General features: G+C 40.5%; 1 protein-coding gene across 1 annotated transcript in view; it reads left to right on the top strand.

The window, feature by feature from the left end:
* Positions 1-20295, top strand: part of NOX3 (NADPH oxidase 3) — a 45177-nt gene extending 24882 nt beyond the window's left edge. The window contains exons 10-13 of the mRNA XM_030554262.1: positions 1419-1581; positions 8471-8617; positions 15884-16008; positions 20169-20295. Coding sequence (XP_030410122.1) covers positions 1419-1581; positions 8471-8617; positions 15884-16008; positions 20169-20295 — 562 coding nt within the window. The remainder of the gene's footprint in view (positions 1-1418; positions 1582-8470; positions 8618-15883; positions 16009-20168) is intronic.
* The last annotated feature ends 1403 nt before the right edge of the window (positions 20296-21698 follow it).

The raw sequence follows: 21698 nt of genomic DNA, 5'->3' as shown, positions 1-21698 counted from the left end.
CCTACCACATGCTATCTAGACAGATGATGACAAACCTCATCATGTATGTTTTTATGCCCTAAATTCCCACTGACTTCAGTGGGAGTTTTGAGTGTTCAAGAAATGCAGGATTGGGCACAACATGCACAAATCAAGACAGATGTGGAGAAAAAAATAGATGTTTATATAACCACATTTGGGTTTGTGGCTAAATGATCAACGATTGTCTTTTAGTACGTGTTTAGTTGCTATTTCACATGCAATTACCCACGCAAACCACTGGAAATACTTGAATAACAGCAAATCAAATGACTAGTGTAATTGAAAATGGGACATGTTTGCTTATGCAGAAACACCCTTCAACAAGCCAGCAACATAACATTCAAAATAATAGATTTTCAAATAATTAATGTAAATATATTTTGTGGACTGTTGCACAGTGATTACCTCTTCCTTTCTTATTAGCGTACTTAACTCTTCCTACAACATCTGCATGTTCATTTACACTGTTTAAACTTCCTTTTACTGTGACTCAGACAATGACATCTGCAAGTAAACAGAAAATCTGGAATAAGGAAACTTACGTTTCCTGAAAGTAAGATGTTAGCTTGTGAAACAACTTCCAGAGGAAGTGATGGAAGCACCATCACTTGGGTAATTTAAAACTAGGCTGGACAAAGCACTCACAAATATACTGTAGGGTTACATCCCATGCTGCAAGAAGGATGGATTAGATGATTTAATAGTTCTTTTTCAGCTCTAATTTATATCATTCCTATTCAAATTGACTGATGCTGATTGAGAACTGTTGATTCTGGAGGAATTCAGACCTGAACGAATTTCTCTTAATTCTGATTCTAAGTAGAGTTTCCAGTTTTATTAAGTATATTTTATTTCTGAAATACTTGTTCCTCTGAAAGAGTTCAGAAACTAATTCTTTGCTTACATATGATCTTTCTCTCTATCTCTTTCATTTCATAAATACATACTGAAAACTTTTCAAAAAGATTAATAAATCTGCTCCTCTATCCTTTGATTTATACAATATGGAAAATAAAGCTCTAACAACAGGATGCTTTGCAGTAAATTATAATTAAATATGCAAATACCTTGGCTAAAATTGGACATGTAATTATATGACTAATCACATTTCAGAAAGCCTGAAAATTGTAATTGCATGCTTAAATAGATGGCCAGGCCCCAAACTCACATGGATGCTCTTGTGCTCTCATTTCACACAAAATAGTTGCTTTGCTATGAAATGCCATCCACTGAAAATTAAATCCTTATGTGATAGCAATTTGTGTGACAGTTTAGACGTGTGATTTTTATATATGCAACAGAAGCACTATTTTTGAAAATGTAGCCTAGTATCTCTCAGATTTTGAGTCACATTGATATGTTGCTTACTTTTAACAAATTATACTTTGTTACTTCAGACTGGCTGTGGATGGACCATTTGGAGCTGCAACTACAGATGTTTTTCACTATCGAGTCTGTGTATGCATTGCAGCAGGGATAGGAGTCACTCCATTCGCTTCGATTCTAAAATCCATATGGTTTAAGTGCTGTAATCCTAATACAGAACTGACATTGGAGAAGGTAGGGAAATTTGTTTATAATTCCTTTAAAAAGTTCACTGCCCTCACATCCTCTAGTAGTATATTACTAAATTAATTCTTGTCAAAACTAGATAACCAGCTCCTTCAAGTTGAGGGTAGAAATTGCTTTAGTTTCTGTTGAGATGAAGGAACTATCTCATTTGTCTGCTGTCCAGTGGACCCAATGAGTTTTCAGAACTTTCTGAGATAAAGTACTTTTTAGCTGCTAGCTTACTCTATTAAAGGCCTAATTGAACATTTTTATTATCTCAACCACTGGTGCAGTGGCATCTCCTTACAATTCACCTTGACACCCAGGTAACCCATAACAAAAAAGAAGCGAGGGTGGAGCATAGGTGCCAACTCACTCAGCTCCCAGGGGGTATTCAACCCCTGCTCTGCCCCAGACCCCATCCCCACTCCACACCTTCCACCAAGTCCCTGCCCTGCCTCTTCCCACCTCCGGCATCTCACCCTAGGTAAGGCTCTTGTTGTTGCAATGTTCTCTTAGCGTGGGTACAGGAACCCTGGACTGCCCTCTCCACTGGGCTCTGATACAGGGCCAAATGGTGGGCAGCTCCAATCGGTGCCTTGGTATGCTAAGCAGTTACCTTCCCAGACCACTTCCTACCCCAGCCTCCTTTAGCTTCCTGGAGACAATCACTTTTGTCTAATTTCTGACCCGCACACTCAGTCACTAGTCTCTTCTTTGTGGGTTCTCACAGGTCTGGATTGTCAGATCCCAGGCAATGAACTCCAAGGACAGTACTTTCCCCTCAGAACAGCCATCTGCTCCCTTCCACTGCCCCCCTCTGAGCTGTTCTCTCCTTTTTAAAGTCATGCCTCCAGCTTGCATAGGCTTTGCAGATGTGACTGGCAACGGCTGCTTGAGTCCAGAGCTGTTCCTTAACCCCTTGCTCTCCCATGTGGGGTTTGTGTACCCCATCACAGTTCCACACTGGCATTCATTATTAATGATTCCCTTCAGCAATGTACAGAGGTTTCCATCTACAGTTCTGAAGCTAAAGATTATTAGAGTATGGCTTTGGAGGCCAATTGTCCAGCGCAGAATTTGTATTGTCGTTGTACTTTCTTTCATGATTTTTTTTAAAACCATACTGATGATGGGTTGGGATCTCAGCACGCAGATAAATATTTAACCTTTCACCCATTATATTTAATAATAGAGGAATAAAAAAGATGGAAATATGTTTTAAAATTGTCTGCTTCGAACCCCAACATGCACTCTGTTTTCATAGTTAACTTTTAAAAATTCATCAAAAAGTTTGAGATGCATGCAAAGGCAGTTAAACCTGTAACTCACCCCCATCCCGCACAAGAAACCTTTCCCTCTTTGCCTTTTCTCCTCCAGCTGTGTTTTCATCTCTTCCCTCCTTCTACTCAGCTGCCTGAGGAACTGAAGTGCAATGATAATTCTCATAAATCATTGTAATTTTGGGGTGGAAGGAAATTAGGTTAATTAAAGTATTTGCAGTAGAACTAAGGCATTAGATAGTGCTTCGCTTCCTGGTGACTAAACAGCAAGTGTCTCTCACACAAAAAAAGGAGTTAAAACAACCTTTTGATTTTGACAAAAATGGATTTCTTTCAAGAAGTAGCATTTTTCTATGAGAAAATCCCTTCTCAGTCAATCCTGGAGGGTTTTTGAGCTCCACTTCCACTTGCAGTTTTCATGAGAGTCTTCCGGTGTGGTACTGTGATTCTATAAGCTACATTAAGCAGCTATTGGCTACTTTCTCTCCTTGCAAAATAATATAGATTTTAAGTAGAACAGAAGGAACACAACAGGGTCTTTAAACTCTCCAGTAGATCCACTGGTTTCAAACATGAATTATTTCTAATAATGTAATTGATTAAAGTGTGCCTGAGGCTGCAGGTCCTGGATAGCACCAATGAAGTTAACATATTCTTCATTCTCTGAACTAATTTTGTAATAATAATAATAATAAATAATATGGCAGTGCCTTGTGAGGAAAGGGTGAAGACGAGACAGCTGGGGTGGAAATGGAGAGAGCGAAAGAGTGAAACACTAAAAAGAAAGTGGCAAGTAAAAACTGTCCCTTCCCTTTCCAGCCATTTTAACTCACTTTCTAATGTAAAAACTCAACTGGGAGCTGTTCACTGTTTCAGATTTAGGGCCAGAGCCTGCAACCGTGTCTGTGGGCAGACCAGTGTAAGGGTCCATCCACAGGGACCTGAATGCACGTCCAAGGCCTTGATGTTTATAAAATAAAGGGAGTTAAAACTGGTGGTTTGATGACAAATTGTTGCTGAAAGAGCAGCATGGTTTCTGGGAATGCAGGAGGTGAGAAGGGGTCCAAATAGACTAGTGAAAGTGTGAGTGAGAGTGGGAGAGAGAGAGAATTAACAATATCCCATACTTTAATAGTAACAAGTCATTTTTCAGGGCATGCACTAAAAGACTTTGTTGCCTTCTGGGATGGATAAAGGCACAAGGCTGAAGGTACTTAAGGTGTGCCCGAGTGACCCACTAATTTACACCCTGCCATTGCTTTTTGCTATAATGCATTAAGTCTCACAGGACCTCTGTGAGAAACAGGAATACGTTTATTTCTACTTTATGTGTAACTTTTCTGTTTCACAGTTTCTTCATTAGTGTAATGGGAATAATGATACTTATTTCTCACAGGTGTTGTGAGGCTAAAATCATTAATTTTGGAAAGATATCTTGAGATCTCAATGGAAGGTACTGTGGAAGTCCAAAGTAGTATTAGAATTTTTTTATCAGTCATTTAAGTGAGATTGACGTAATCTCAGAGCAATTGTTTTTTCCCATTGACTAAAAGCTTCCACTTGTGATATAATTACAAATAATTTAATCTGTCTCCAAGTATGCGGCACTCGCCTTCTATAGCGGTGAGTACAATAGAAATGTCGATTAAGGAAATAAATAAGAGGATTTTCTATTTTAAAAAACAATTTCATCTTGATTTGAGTACAGCTGTCATTACAGTTATTAAACTAATATTTCCTAGTGTTGCCCACATATAGTTGAGATATAAATACTAATAGCTTTGCATAATGTCAGCAGCTGTATAATTTAAAAAAACACAGCAAATCAGAAGCAGTATACATTTATCTAATTGATTTTTCACAATTAAATAGCCTTAGAGTGTAGTTTTCATATTGCTTTTTTGATGGTTAGGATGGGACATTTTGGTACTCATGACCGGAGTGTTACCACTCAGTTTAGTTATGCACAAGCTGGTTTCGTCCTCACACCAGCTAGCTCCAATTTTGAAATTTTGTAGTTGAAATTTATGAAACTGTATTGGTTAACCCAGAGTCTAACACTGGCAAACATCTGTAACCTCTTGTTCCCTATTTAAGATTCACCCCATCCCTCAAACTTTCCAGCAAAATACAGTTATTTGGAAATACTAAAAGGCTGCAGAGTTCATGTTGTCAAATGTAATGTCATGTTAAAGCTGCTTTTGGGAAACAGTCTTTATGCCTATAAGGCTGAGTGCTAAATTCTTGATCGTCTTGTTAGTGCACCCATGCAGGACCCTCACCTTTGAGTGCGGAGGATAGAGATAACTACAGTGTGCCGGACTATGCCCTGTAACCCAAAGGGGGTGTGGTTACTCAGGTTGTGGCCCTCCATAGCCACCCAGAAACAGCTCTGGGGTAGCCTCCCCTCCACACTACACATTTAAGAGCAGCAGTAAGAGCAGGTGATGAATATTTTTTCCCTTGCTCCCAGTGTTTCTCAAACTGGGGTCGCCGCTTGTGTAGGAAAAGCCCCTGGCAGGCCAGGCTGGTTTGTTTACCTGCCCCATCTGCAGGTCCGGCTGATTGCAGCTCCCACTGGCGGCAGTTTGCTGCTCCAGGTCAATGGGGGCAGCTGGAAGCGGCGTGGGCTGAGGGACTTACTGGCTGCTGCTTCCAGTTTGAGAAACACTGCCCTAGACCCTCCTCTAATTCACCCAACTCTTCAGAGTGAGACACACGAACATCTTGCCATGTAATCACTTATAAAACAAAACATATTCCCTTTCCACCATCTACCATTTCACTAGAAGCTACACAACTCAGTCTATTTCATCTACCTTGCATATACGTGTACTAGAAACATCACTATGTGTATCTCATTTGTCCCCTATGTAAAGCTTCAAAACCTCACCCTCCATAAGCATGCCTCAAATAAAACTTTACCCCTATTCATTCTACACACATGGGATGTAAATGCCAAATTATCACAATAACCAAAGCACAAATTTAATACATGTAGAATGTGATTTATTCAGGATATGAAAAGCTTAGTTACTAGTAACACCTAAGAAGTAGTCCAGTTAAGTGAATAAAGTGTGGGGCTACAATACTAGAATTAAGAGTTTGTTTCTCTGAATTTGAAGGTAGAATTAACCAGTTTTCAAAATGTGCTGTGTTTGAGACAAAAACACATTAGGCAGACCTGTCAGACTTCCTTTGATATTTAAAGATCAAGGCACTGGGGCATGGTGAGGAGAAAGAGAGACAGTTTGGATTAAGAGGAGAAATGATACACAAAACAGTATAAAAATCATGGACACAACAAAACAAGAGCCAAACATCACTTTTCTGACTTTGTTTATAGCTTTGTATCCCTTCTAACATCCATTGTCCCATTCGTTTCTTCTTAGATTGTATACTCTAAGCAGCTTCTTATGGGTTAGTAAAGTGTCTAGTACACTTTGGGGGACTATACAAATAATTACATTTAAAAAAACATTATTAAGGTTGCAAGGCGGCCAGTCCCTAGCATCTCATCCAATCTCAGGTTCCACCAACCTTCACTGGCTCTGAATCCCACTTCCTCTTAGCCCCTCATACAATTTCCCTATTCTCCCCCAAGCCATCTGGTTTGCAACCCGCTCCCCCACCCCATACATTTCCCTCACTTGCTCCCAGTCCCAGTCTCCTTCCCCAGACAACCCCAGCTTCCCCTCCAGCTCCCAGGCCCAGTCTCCCTTCCCTGCCTCTCAGTCTCACTCTCTTTACCCAGCTAGTTCTAGTCTCACAGATTTTGCTCTCGGCTCCAGTGCCTGGCCTTAGCCCAGCCTAGAGCTGCTGGGAGCAGCAATTACAAGGAAAGTCCAGCTTCACACCTTGGCTGGTGCACACTCAGTTGCTCTGTGGGAAAGGTGCATGGAAAGTCCAGTCATGTGTAGAAGCTGTGAGGGGATGGAACATGCTAAGTTTCTCTGCGAGAATAGTGCATGTGCAGTCCTGTCATGCAGAAGAGCTGTGAGAGTCTGGAGTAGTGATGAGCAACCTGCGGCCTGTGGGCCGCACGAGGCCCGTCAGGGTAATCCACTGGTGGGCCACAAGACAGTTTGTCTACATTGACTATCCACAGGCACAGCCACCCGCAGCTCCCAGTGACTGTGGTTTGCCGTTCCCAGCCAATGGGAGCTGCGGGAAATGGTGCGGGCCACAGGGACATACTGGATGCTGCTTCCTGCAGCTCCTATTGGCTGGGAACAGTGAACTGCGGCCACTGGGAGCTGCAGGCAGCCATGCTTGTAGACAGTCAATGTAAACAAACTGTCTTGCGGCCCGCCAGCAGATTACCCTGATGGGCCACGTGTGGCCTCCGGGCCTCAGGTTGCCCATCACTGCTCCAGAGTCTGGAGCATGCTCAATTGCCTTGTGGGAGTGGCACATCCACAGCCTGGTCATGTGTAGCTGCTGTAAGGGACTAGAACACGCACAGTCACTCTGTAGGGATGATGCCTGCACAGTCCATTCAGCAGTAGGAGATGTCAGAGGCTTGAGCATGCACTGTGAGGAAGGAATCTTTAGGGGTTTTAGCTGTTAAACAATAGTAATGTTCTATTGAACATTTGCAAACTGTGATTTTTTCAAAGGCTTATAACTTGGACAAATGTAGGTGGGTTGTCAAAAAGATGACAAAAGGCACCTCCCTGACACAAAGCCCGCCCCCACCAACTTTCTAGTCTCTGCTCTATAACTTGAGGGCACTAGAGCATTACAAAGAGTAGGTCTCAGGAATTTTTCAACATGGGCAAAACAACGTATTTTCCCTTAGTCTCAGTTTTGGAAACAACTGTATCATTTTAGGTGAAATTTGCCCTCCCAAAATCATCTTGAGGCCAACACACAGCAATGAAAATTTCAGCCCAAATGGTTAAAGCTTGGCAATGTTATAAGCAAGTGAAAACAAAATCTTATTATTGGAATGTTTGGCAACCTTAATAGTATGTGGCACTACCAGCCCCACCTATAATAAATGGAGAACCATAATAAATGTCTTTAAGAGTTTTGTCTAGGAGCATAGATGTTTAATGCTGCACTCAATACAGTATCGCCAACCTTAAGACTAAAAGGACAGAGTGGGCTAGTTCACAGATTTTTCACCTTTGGACCCAGAGTCCAATACCACAGTGATTGGTATGGTAGAAGAATCTCAACAAAACAGAATAACTTTCTTAGTGGATGAATGAAATTGAGTGTGGTGGTCTCATCTTACTCCCTGTTTGATCACATCTCGAAATCACTGCAGAGTTTCATAGGATTTTCAGTCTCTATTCAAGAAAAATGCAGAGTTAGGTTTTGTAAGCCATGATGCATTGACAGAGTTAGATGGCTTGCATATTGCCTGTCTGAATTAATACTTTAATCACTAAATTCACTCACATTTTTTAAGAAGAAAAAGGTGTTTTAAAACATACAAAGAAATTCCACAATGTCAAAAGTAGATGGGATCATGTTTAAATTTCCACTGGAGTACAGTAGCATGCTATAAGATTAACCACTTATCTCAACATAAATAATTTAAGAGCTTTATAGAAAGCTTGTTGAAAGCTTATGTCTTGTTGAATTTCCTTACTTTTACCTGACAGGTTTATTTCTATTGGACTTGCCGAGATGCATCTGCCTTTGAGTGGTTTGCTGATCTCCTGTTCTTGCTGGAAACACAAATGGCTGAGAAAGGGAAAACCCATTTTCTTAGTTATCATATATTTCTTACTGGCTGGGATGAAAGTCAGGTATTAATGAAATAGGTTTGAGTTAATGTACCTTATTTTCCAGTATGGCAGCATATGAAACAGGAACAAGCAAATGGATGAATTAATGTAATTATATTAAATTCTTGAAGTATTTGATAAACAGGTTTTTTTCCTCCTAAAATTTCCTTTTTAAATCTTTTGTGATATTTTTCCACACTTACACCATTATAACTCCACTAACAGGAAGCAAGGAGACAAAGAACTGTAAATATAGAGCCCACTTCCAATTCAGCTTTAGGAAAATAGGAACATAGAATTGCTGTATAGGATTGAACCTGTGGTCCATCTAGTTCAATATCCTGTCTCTAGAAGTCACCAGTACTATCTGTTGTAGAGTAAGGTGGAAGACAACTTGCCAGCATGGAAAATTTCTTCTGAACCCTAAATTGGATGTTGGCATGATGGTTTGTGGAATGTCTTTCACAATTATTATTATTTTTAATTCCTTACTTAATTCCTGCTTCAGCTGGAGGAGGAGCTTTAAAGGGAGCCAGATGGCTAAAAAAGGGGTCAGTCAGGGTAGGAGGACAGATCTATCCTGAGAGCTCCTGAACAAGGGAACTACAAAAGCCTTTGCTGCCAGGAAGGGGCTATCAGCTGGGCTGAAGGGTCAGATTTTTCTTTTTTTTTGCTATCTTATATTGGACTTTGAGACGTTTTGGGGAGGCAAATGGTAGGAAATGACCCAGAGAGGCAGCCTCAAGGCACTTCAGTATGCTGATATTTTTGCCTCTAATAGAGCTCTTGGTTGCAACCTGGTACAGTAAGAGGGCCCTGGCTCCCCTAACAACCACCCTTGTTGTGGAGAGCACAAAAACCTCCCTTCCACACACCCTTCTCAGACGTAAGGAGAGGGTAGAGATGTTGAAAGCCCCAAGGTGAAGCTGAGTCACCTAGAGGGCTCAGCAGGGGAACTTAAGGTCCTCCCTATTGTGAGGACGTGGGACTATATCAGTGTTTCTCAAACGGGGGTGGCGGCTTGTGTAGGGAAAACCTCTGGTGGGCCGGGCCGGTTTGTTTATCTGCCCTGTCCTCAGGTCTGGCCAATTGCAGCTCCCACTGGCCACAGATCGCTGATCCAGGCCAATTGGGGCTGCTGGAAGCGGTGCAGGCCGAGGGATATACTGGCCGCCGCTTCCAGCAGCTTCCTTTGGCCTGCAGCGGTCGGCCAGACCTGTGGACGGGGCAGCTAAACAAACCGGCCCGGCCTGCCAGGGGCTTTCCTACACAAGAGGCGACCCCATTTGAGAAACACTGGACTATATATATTTCTTTTGACTCTGTTACCGCAGAATGGGATGAATTAAATTAGTGACCTGGCTGGAGGGTAGTGAGTTCTGCAAGTTAATTGTGTGTTGTGTGAAAATGTATTTCCTTTAATCAGTTTTAAATTTGCCAGCTTTAAATTTCATTGATAGATCTTACTCTGAGATCTGCATGCTACTTAGATTAAGGAGGCTTGTTCAGCTTCTTCCCTCTTTATTTAGCCCCAAATGGGTCTTTCTTTTCTCTCTGCTTTATTAATTGGTCAGTCAAGTCACGTTAGATGCAAGAAAGGAAAACCTCTCGACCTGTTTCTTACTTTTTGTTCTTTCCATTTAATGAAAGGACTCTTACAGGATTAAAAAAGAGGAAATATACCACAAGTCATTCCTTTCCTTGTAACCTTGCTCTTCTCTCTTCTTAATTCCTTCCCACTTTCCCTCAGGGATTATTTAAAAGGTAATGACTTGAGGTGCTTTCAACATTATGGGATTGATTTTCAAAATGTATTTGTGCAGTTGTTCACACACACATAGTCCAACAGCCTCTTATATCAGTTTCTCAGCCCATGGGTCAGGACTCAAAACTGTCTATTCAGAGCCAATGATTCAAAGTGTCATGTGGTCCAGTCAGCAGGGTAGGGCCAAACCTGAGCAGTGCTGCAACCCCACAGGTTGCAATGTCCAACGCTGAGAGAGAAGCCCAGCCAACCCCACAGCACAGGAACTGCAGGAGCCACAGCTCTGTGATAACTGGCCAGCCTAACTGGTAGGCGGCGACTGCAAGTACTTCTCAACTGGGCCGCCTCAGAGCTTGGCCAGGAGGTTGACAGGACCAGGCCAGCTCCCCATCTTGGGGAGGGGGAAAGGCCCGCAGAGAGGCATTGACTGATGGGCTGGTGCTGAGTCCCAGGCCTGCACCAGCTACCCTACCACCAGGACGGGGAACCAGAGAGAACAACACTTCCCCCAACCTTGTGTGTGAGACCTTAAGTACTCCCTCCAGCACCCCTCCATCCCCCTCCCCCCCCATACACCCTCCCACTTTGTTTGAAATGTTGTTTCAATAAATAGATTGGGCTACTTTGTGGATAGTTTTTAAGTCACTTTGGGCTATTAATGCAGTAGAAATCTGAGAACCCTGAAACTCCCCCAGGCCCAGAGGACCTGACCGAAACCGCTCCAGGACCTCTATTCCCAGACTATTTACTGGGTTGTGACAGGCCACAAACATTTACAAATGGGTCGTGAGCCCAGAAAGGTTAAGAACCTCTGTCTTATGCTAGTTATCTAACAGAGACTGTGAAAACTTCTTTTGGAGAGAAGCATGCAACAGTTTGACCAATATTAAATAAGCCATTGCTCAATGTTAGCAAACTCACAGGCTGTTATCTACCATCTATTTTCTAAAGATCTGGATCGAGATATATATTTGAAATACCGGCACGATGGTTCACTTTTTGACCTCCGTCGCCTGAATGCAAAGACTAAGACAGTGCAGAAACTCCTTCTTGAGGCACTCTTTGCCGACAACTGTGCCCTCATGGCTCACACTGAAAATGATCTTCAGCACATTGTCAACAAGTTTGCAGAGGCCTCGCAACTCTTCGGACTAACTATCAGCCTAGGAAAGACAGAAGTTCTCCTTCAGCCTGTACCTGGATCAAATGCTTCTGTCCCAAGTGTCTCCATTGATGGCACTCAGCTTAAAGTAATGAAGAACTTTAAATACCTGGGTAGTGTCATATCCAGTGATGGATCACTGGATAATGAGATCAATGCACGAATATCCAAAGCAAGTCAGGCACTTGGCTATCTGCGTGTCAAAGTTTTAAACCACCACGACATCTAGATGTCAACAAAACTGCTTGTGTACAGAGCTGCTGTTCTTTCATCTCTTTTGTACGGGTGTGAAACATGGACACTATATAGGCGTCACATCAAGCAGCTTGAAGCATTCCACATGCGTTGCCTCTGCAACATCATGAAGATCCGCTGGCAAGACGAAGTGCCCAATCTTGAGGTCCTCAAGCATCAAAATGATGATCATGAAGTCACAGCTACGTTGGCAGCCGCATGGATGCCAACAGAGTCCCCTTCCAGCTTCTGTATGGTGAGCTCTACCAGGGCATCCGGCATATAGGTCGTCCACGAGAACGTTACAAGGACACCATGAAAGCCAATCTGCAGTATAGCCGTATCAAACTCAGGGACCTTGAGGGCACCGCCAGTGACAGAACACAATCAGGAATACCTCTGAGGAAGACCGCTGCCGGCATCTACAAGAGGCATGCGAACGACGTCACAGAGCACCAGCAGCGCACAACCCACTGACTGCGAACTTCCCATGCACCATCTGCAGCCAAATGTGCACCTCTAGAATTGGCTTGTATAGCTATCAGAGGGCACACCATGAGACCAACAATAGATTATTTGCTCAGATTTGTCATCATTGGATCGATGGACTACCAAGATTTTCTAAACAAGCTAATCAAGAAGCTAACAAAACACATGGTCACCATCTCCCACCAGCTGCCAATATCCTGAATCCTCACTCCAGAACATGGTACAGAAACAAACAATTTTTGCTCTCGTGAGTGACCACCAGCTCATAGACAGAGGTGGACATCTTGTTCGACCTTTGGACCTTTCTGTGGCATGTAATACCACCGAGCACCAACTACTATTATCCCCCTCCAAAAGTTTGCAGGGGTGAAAAGAAGTACAGTGACATGGCTTTCTTCTTCTCAGACCAAACACAGAGGGTTATAATTGGTAACAGATCCTCTACCTCCAGAGCTCTAGCATGTGGAATCCCACAAGCCTTAAACCTCTCCCTATCTTACTTGATATCTTTAGGAAACCACTAGTGGAGACTGTGTTAGCTTAAATACCAGCAATACTCAGATAACACCAAGGTTTACATTTCCTTTACATAGAACATAACCAGCATTCTCTCCAGGCTATCCCCCAGCATTTGGCCAAGAACAACATTTGGATGAAGAGTAGTTGACTGAAGCTGAACCTAGGCAAAATGAAGGTGATGATCTCAGAAAGCAAGAATCCCTTTGGAAAATTTACTTCTTTCCCCTCTGTTGAGGGCATATGCCTTCAGACTGTTAAATTTGTTCAGTCTTGATGTCCCTATAGATTCTTCTGCCACTAGATGGCCAAATAGAGTGGTGTCAAACAAGCCCTCTTCCATCTGTGGCTGGTCAGGAAACTGCCTCAAGATATCAAACCCGGTCCTGGCAATGCATTTGAGACATCTAGGCTTCATTACTGTAATTCATTATACTTAGGACTGAAGTCAAAAATATTGAAAAAGTTCCATTTGGTATAGAATGCAGCCACCATCTGCTGAGCAGCACAGCTGGCCATGAGCAAATCATCCAGTCCCTGCATTGACTCTCCACTGAATAGACTCCAGTTCAAGATCTCTACCATGATATTCAGAGCCAATGTTTCTCAAACTGGGGTCACCGTTTGTGTAGGGAAAGCTCTTGGCTGGCCACGCAGATTTGTTTACCTGCCCCGTCCGCAAGTCCGGCTGATTGCGGCTCCCACTGGCCGCAGTTTGCAACTGCAGGCCAATGGGAGCTGCTAGAAGTGGCGCGGGCAGAGGGAGATATTTTCTGCCGCTTCCAGAAGCTCTCATTCACCTGCAGCGGCAAACTGCGGCCAGTGGGAGCTGTGATCGGCCGGACCTGCGAACGGGGCAGGTAAACAAACCAGCCCAGCCCACCAGGGGCTTTCCCTGCACAAGTGGCAACCCCAGTTTGAAAAACACTGTTCAAAGCCCTCCGTAAGATTGGCCCAAGCTAGCAGGACCTCCTGTGACTGCTACGCCTCACCAGAACACTGAAGCTGTCAAGAAATAGAGGAGTCTCATGAGCACATCCAACCTATGGAATACAGTCCTGCAAAAGATAATGACCACAGGTCTCACCACATTCAGAACTAAATTCCAAACAAATTTCTTGACTTAGTTTTTCTTCAATAATTCTTCACAAGGATAATAATAATAGTCTATAATACAAACAAACACATTACTCCTACTTACAGAGGGAGAAAAGTGGAGAGAGATTCTATGTTTGATTTTTTAAATACCTATGCAGTGATGGGTGCAATATAAGAACCTATAGAGAGAGTAAATCTGCATGCAAATTATGCACATAACTGCATTTCTGTGCATGTAACGAAAAAAAAGGCCTTATTTCTGTCTACATATAGGAATCCTGTATATTATTTAGGAGAAAAGGAACACAGGCATTGCTATGTTGGATCAAATAATAATAATATATATTAAATATAATATTATTAATTATATTACAGTATAATAATAATTATTATTATTATCTCTCAGTATGACATCATAGGGATTTTTTTCACCTTCACAACATATAAGATCTTTAAGCATAAAGAGGGGAAAGCTACCATCAAAAATTTATTCCCATGAGTCACCAATAAATCTTGACCACAAACTGACTCTGTAGGTTTGGGTAGTCATTTGTTAAATTGTGCACAGAACTTCTGCATTTTAGGGGCTCCAATGTTCTGGTTCTCTTTTGACTTTCCTTAATATTCTCACAAAGCCTACAAGCACTGACTTCTGGAGATCACTAATAGTGATGTTTTGCACACCTACTGTATTCCTGAGCTGCTCATTCATACCCTGAAGGACTGCTCCAAGTGCTCTTGTAATCATCTTTGTTCTGTTTTCCATCATAATTCCACTTCATGGCAGAGTTCTTCATACGTTTCCATTTCTCTTCCTCTTTCTTTTTTGTTTCTTCTGCTGGTATGGCAATATCAATTAACATGGTCTTGTTAATTGGTTTATTATTGATGTACTGGTTTGCTATAGTGCCTGCAATGTGCTAAGTACTTTCCATGCATACAAGATGAAATGGTCCCTACCTTGGGGAGCTTAGTCTGTGTACATAGAGCATTGGACAGATGGGTTATTATATATCAAGTTTAGAAAATACATCTATTTACTTGTTCTGGAAGTTTCTCAACTGAGGTTAAAATGGGTGTGGATAATCCTCAATATCAACTTTGGTTCTTTGCCTCCTTGCTTACAGATGGTGCAATAATATTTTCTGAAAGGAGACTATTGGGGGAATAAGGGGAATGAAAATGGCAAGCAGAATTACTTGCAAGTAAATTTCCTTTATCAGCTTAACAAAGGAAAGTTATTGCTGCTTGTCTGATACCCTAGAGTATACTATTGGTAAAGCATTGGCCACCGCTAATGATGGTATGTATATGCCGTATGAAAGTATGAGGTGGAATGTTGTTCAAAATATTTAAGCAGGTTCTTTTCTAGGCAAATACAAAAATAAAAGGGGTGGTAGACTGTTGTGCATCACTTGTGCATACCCAATTTGACTCCTCCTCTCTGAGCAACTGAAAATTAAAAGTACACACATCCTGGATACATGTAGAATTCCTATATTGCATATAGTTTCTAATATTTATTTAAAAATCACCATTGCTTCACTACTTATGTTTTTCCTTTCTCAAATAATTTCTTTTCAACGTTAAAATGGTTATCACCCACTTAACTACCGGGAAATATTCAAAAGCTGCTAAGAAACTTAGGAATCTAAGTCCATGTTTGCAAAAGTGACCTGGGCTCAGACCCTCAGATGCACCTAAATACCTTTCAGGATCAGGGCCTTAGGAATAAGTCTCATTGAAAGTCAATAGGACTTAGGTGCCCATGTACTTAAGTCACTTTTGAAAATGGAATTTAGTCTTCTAAGCCACTTAGGCACTTTTGAAAATATTGTTCTGCCCCCAGTCTTCTGTCTCTTTAGGGGCAGAGTGCTGCCCTCTGATGATAATTATAAGTCGTCCCCCCCAAGTAATATATATTTCCACCTTTTATTCAGAGACAGTATTTTTGCTTTACTTTTTACTCTCTATATACGTTATTGATTCTAAAACTATTGTCTTGCTGTACATTTTGCTTTAGGCTACTCATATAGCTCTACATGATGATGAAAAGATGGATGTAATTACTGGTCTGAGACAGAAGACCTTCTATGGAAGGCCGAATTGGGACACTGAGTTCAGGCAAATAGCAGAAAATCATCCTAGGTAAGGCAGGTTAACTTCTAGCCTTATTATGTAACTCTTTTTCAACATAAACAGTGGGAGGGCAAATCTTTTTAAATGACCCTTTTAAAATAATTTACTTTTTTGCTATATGGAAAGAAGATTTATGTTTAATGAAGCTTTTAATGAAGAAATCTCAGAAAGAGAATGCCAATAAAATCTAATTTTTGGATAAGAAAATCTAATATTTATAAGTATTTCAATATCCTGGCCCTTGCCAGATATAATTGAAACACACAATCCAATTACTGTTCTGCACAAAGGACAAAGTAACATTAATTTCCCTTGAAGATGGTTATTAAAGAGATAAACTGTGATTTTTTTTCTTATGATGTCAAGGATATGTTTGTTCTCCCAACATATTTGGCTACCATTGTAAGACTGTGCTGTTCTGTCATTAGTTCATCTCTGCTGGCAAAGACAGTTCATTTGAACCTAGTGGATTTGCTAGTGGTCTGAGAAAAGCTTCTTTGTTCCTGGAAGCCTTTGAAGAAAGAATTTGAAATATTTTTGTGTTCATCACCAGAAAATTCTAGAATCTTTGTGATTCTTTTCCATTTCCAAATATTTACCTGTTAATGCAAGTTAAAGGCCTGCATTCAGGAGAAAGGGTTGAGAAAGGAAAAGGAAAAACTTTTTTTTATGAATACAAAACTAAAATGCTAGAAGGGGAAGAGAGAAAAGAGTAAGCTTCAAGAATACCATAAAATTGAAAAAATAACAATAATAGAGAAACCAATTGATAGAAGTAAAGATGAATACAAATCAGGAAATAAGAAGGAAGATTAAAAAATGGGCAAAGGGCTGACAATAGAAAATATAATTTTTTCCTTTTTATTATTTGTTAAATATTGCTACTACAAAATCATATTTTTAAATTTTAGGTTTGCAGTCAAATTTAACTTGTAGTCTAAACTTTATTATTTGATAATATTCAAAATATAGTTGTGAAGTGAAAAATCTTCAAGACACTTTCTGTGCTGCTTTTCACGCACAGAGTAGAAGGTGATGGTGAGAAGTCCTGAATGTCATGATGCTTCCTTTAGAATCCAGCACTGAAGTTTTAGGAACATGAATTTGGTCATAATAGGTCTGTCAGTCTGACATCGATCCAAGGCAAGATAATGGAGTGGCTGATATAGGACACAATTAATAAAGAATTAAAGGAGGGTAATATAATTAATGTCAATTAACATGGATTTTTGAAAAACAGATCTGGTAAAACTAACCTGATATCTACTTTTATGAGATTAAAAGTTTGGTTGACAAAGTTAATAGTATTTATGTAACAGACTTCTATAAGGCATTTGACTTGCTATCACACAACATTTGGATTAAAAAACTAGAATGATATAAAATTAACATGGCACACATTAAGTGGATTGAAAGCTGGCTAACTGATAGGTCTCAAAATGTAATTGTAAATGGGGAATCATCATCAAGCAGGTATTTCTAGTGGGGACTCACAGGGATCAGTTCTTGTCCCTGTGCTATTTAACATTTTAATCAATAATCTGGAAGAAAACATAAAATCATTCCTGATAAGTATGCAGAGGATGAAAAAGTTGGGGGAGTGGTAAATAGTGATGAGGCCAGGTCATGGATACAAAGCGATGTGGCTTGCTTGATAAGCTGAGAACAAACAAATAATATGGCTAACTGTAAATATATACAGGTAGGAAAAAAGAATGTAGACCATACTTACATGATGGGGGACTCTGTCCTGGGAAGTAGCAACTCTGAAAAAGATTTCGGGGTCATGGCGAATGGTCAACTGAACATGAGCTCCCATTGCGATGCTGTGGCCAAAAAGGCTAATGCAATCCTTGCATGCATAAAGAGAGGAATCTTGAATAGGAATAAAGAGGTTATTTTTAACTTTGCATTTGGCACTGGTATGACCACTGTTGGTATACTGTGTCCAGTTCTGGTGTCCACAATTCCAGAAAGATGTTGATAAATTGGAGAAGGTTCAGAGAAAAGCCATGAGAATGATTAAAGGATCAGAAAACGTACATTATAGTGAGAGATTCACAGATTTTAATCTATTTAGCTTAATAAAGAGAAGGTTAAGGGGTGATTTGATCACAGTCTGTAAGTATCTACAAGAGGAACAAAAATTTGATAATGGACTCTTCAGTCTAGCAAAGTATAACATGATCCAATGGCTGGAAGTTGGAGCTAGACAAATTCAGACTAGAAATAAGGTTTAAATTTTTAAAAGTGAATGTAAATAACTATTGGAGCAACTTACCAAGGTGTCATAGTGGATTCTCCATCTCTGGCAATTTTAAAATCAAGACTGGATCTCTTTGTAAAAGATATGCTGTGGTTCAAAAGGAATTATTGCGGGGGAAGTTCTATGGCTTGTGCTATACAGAGATCAAACTAGATGATTGCAGTGGTCCCTATGAATCTATGAATTTGCTTATGAGCCTCAGCCACACTTAAGGTCAAATGTGAACCCTTTAAAGGAAAAAGTGCATGAGAGAAACATTTTATTGGACCTGTATGGGGCAAAAACTGCCCCCCCTCCATGCCATTTGCATGTGCAGATGGTTCAGGATGCAGAGGAATTAGCATGGTTCTGCTGTGTGTGGGTAAAGGGGCAGCTGGATTTCTTGAGGTAATCAGACTCAGGGCTGATTCTAGGGGCAAACAGGGCCATCACCCTGGGCACCAGCTTCCAGGGGCACTATAACAACTTCCAGAGACACTGGACTGCTAGGTTCCCCCTCCCCAACTGATCGGCCAACCATGTTTTAGGTTTTCTTTGCCTGACTGTTAGGGGAGAGTGGATGCCAAAAATGTTTTCTGACTTGGCCAGCAAAATGACTAAGGCTGTTCCTGTCCAGGGTCTACATCCCTTGTATACCACTGAGTCCAGGCCCACATGGGCTCCCTTCTCTCCAATGCACAGTCTCTATGCAGATGGAGTAGAGTGATGGTGTATAAACTACACCAGAGGTTCTCAAACTTCATTGCACCACGACCCTGCATGACCCCTGGATGGAGGACCAAAGCCTTTGGCCCTGGGCCCCAGCAAGTCTAAGCCAGCCCTGGCAAATGGGGTTGTGACCCACTTTGGGGTCCTGACCCACAGTTTGAGAACTGCTGTACTACACCATGAATCCACCATTCACACTTGCTCCAGAGTACAGAGCTAGGACTGTCCAGCTAGAGACTGGGGCAGCAGCAGCAATCAGATTCTTAGCCATTCCAAGCTCTTATAGGTGCAATTGCTGGTGCAAACGTTTTGGAACTCCAGTTCCCACTTAGGCATAGGTGTGCTTTGGAAATTCAATGGTGGGCACATGTTCTTGGTACAGTATTAACACTTCTGCAACACTGTTTTTGTGGTTAGAATTCACTTGAACCTCATTTGCACTTTCCTTTGAGAAAGCTTATTGGGAGCAAACATCAGTTGTACCTCATTGCTGCAGATTTAGCTGCCTGCTCTAATGGCACAAATTCTGAAAATTTACTCCAGTAGGTGCACAGCTAATGAGTGTGTACTTTATATGTTTAATGGATATGTGCAGTGTCTTTTTAAAAGCAAACCCTCAAACAATGATATATTCTATTGTGCAGAAAATAGCTATTTTTCTATTGTCTGTAAACATCATTGCCTAGATATTTGCATACTTGGGCATGCACTTATTCATCTATGAGGACTACTTACATGTCAAGTTTCAAAATTCAGCCACTTTTAAATTATGTCTGTGGGCAAAAATGTGTATTTTTTCATCTTCATAGAACTCAAAAATAACTGTAGGGATTTTGTGCATTTTTTTAAAATACTTCCACTTAGAGACAAAAAATGGAAAATTTCAGCCCATGGAGTATTTTTTTTTTTTTTTGTAAAACTATGACAATGTGAAAACAGAGAGTTATCATTAAAAATGTTTTTTTGCAACCTCAGCTATAGCAATTCAGTTGAACACCGTAATAAAATGTAATAAACACTAAAGAAGAATTAAAAATAAAGATAGTTTTAAAATAATACTTTGTGAAATGAACATGGGCAAAACTTTTAAAATGCATTTGTCAAAAGGCCATTTTAAAGATTCAGACAAAACTGAGGATTGTCAAAAGATGTAGTTTATTTGTTTTGTTCTGTTATCTTTTTGTTATTGCTGCAGCAACAGCATCGGTGTATTCTTCTGTGGACCCAAAGCTCTCTCCAAGATCCTTCAAAAGAGCTGCAACTTGTATTCATCAGCCGATCCTAGGGGTGTTCAGTTTCACTATAACAAGGAAAGTTTCTAAACAGTATTTTTGAAACTTTATAATTGATATCATTGTATTGTATGCTTTTTCAGTGAAATCAGTGGGAGCTAGGGGTCTAATATAGTTGAGGATCTGGGCCCAAGTGTCTTTATAATTCAGAGTTTTTAAAAAAAATTAAAACTAAAAACATGAAATCCCCACAGAATTTACATGTTAGTAGAAGATGCAGCTTTGCTCTATTTAAAAAAAACAAAAGCAAAAAATATATTAGATTTGTACTGAGGTGTAAAACACAGTTCATAGGGATCATATAATGCATTTACCCATCCATGCAATAAAACTGTGAAGCAGAAAACATCCCAAGTGTGTTAGCAGTTGAATAAGACAAATGACAATATTATATACGTACAAACACATGGAAAAATATTCACTAGAGAAGACAAAACTATATAGACAAACAAACACATAAGGATAAACATTACATCCCAGAGGACTTTAGGAATATTTTATAAATCTCCTATTTGGGGATGGAGTTTGTATGAACTAAGCTGAGGCTACAAGATATAGTTGTATTATTATTGAGTTGAAGACGATGCATCTTTATTTGAAAATTGTGCAAGTTTTCTGAAATGTCTGTGAAATGATTAATGTGGTGCATATAGTGTAGCGGTAAAGTGAATGGAGAATTAGCATCTCTGCCAGTTCACCTAGAGGCATTTATCTTTTTTTCCCCCCTGGTGCCAGTGATGAGCCTCAGGGTAAGCTGACTCTTATTTTTTAACTATAAATTAAACTTCTTTTTTGTGTGTTGAAAATCTTGAAAGGAATGAGGAATGTGTGTAAGCACCAATACCAGCTGCCATTGCATGACAGAAAGAGGTGACAATCTCCTGTAGATTCTGAATGATTGTTTTAATGGGGCTGGATCTGAGGTAACAAGCACAAAGATATTGTGCTGCCAGAAAAATAGGATCTGTTCTCCCTTACTTCATGCAACAAGATGTAACATTTAGCTTCTGGCTCAACGGTGGCATCTCTTCACTGCTTTGATTTATTCCCACTTTTGCAAATCACTGTGGTATGCTACAAGAGATGCATTTAGAGCCCTTGTTATAGTTCATTGAGTAGCATCACTGTTATCACCACCAGAGGAGAATTTCACTTGTATCTGGGCTGAGTGACCTGGAATAAAAGGAAAAGAATAATAACAATAATAATAATAATAAAAAGTGAGAAGGTTTGTTAGACTAGAATGAAACTGCATTTAGGTTGAATGAAAATCCCTTTATTATGAATATAATTTAAATCAAAATGGAAACTAGGAAGATTTGGCTTACTGCCTTGTTTTGAGCAGCACTGAGCACTCAGCAGCTATAATAATGTGAATGTATATGTAATTACTCTGTTATTGTGTTTATGTATGAAAACATCTGCTGTAGGGT

This window comes from Gopherus evgoodei, chromosome 3, assembly GCF_007399415.2.
Source record: "Gopherus evgoodei ecotype Sinaloan lineage chromosome 3, rGopEvg1_v1.p, whole genome shotgun sequence".
In the NCBI taxonomy this organism is placed as follows: Eukaryota; Metazoa; Chordata; order Testudines; family Testudinidae; genus Gopherus; species Gopherus evgoodei.
This window is presented reverse-complemented; position numbering and strand designations above follow the sequence as displayed.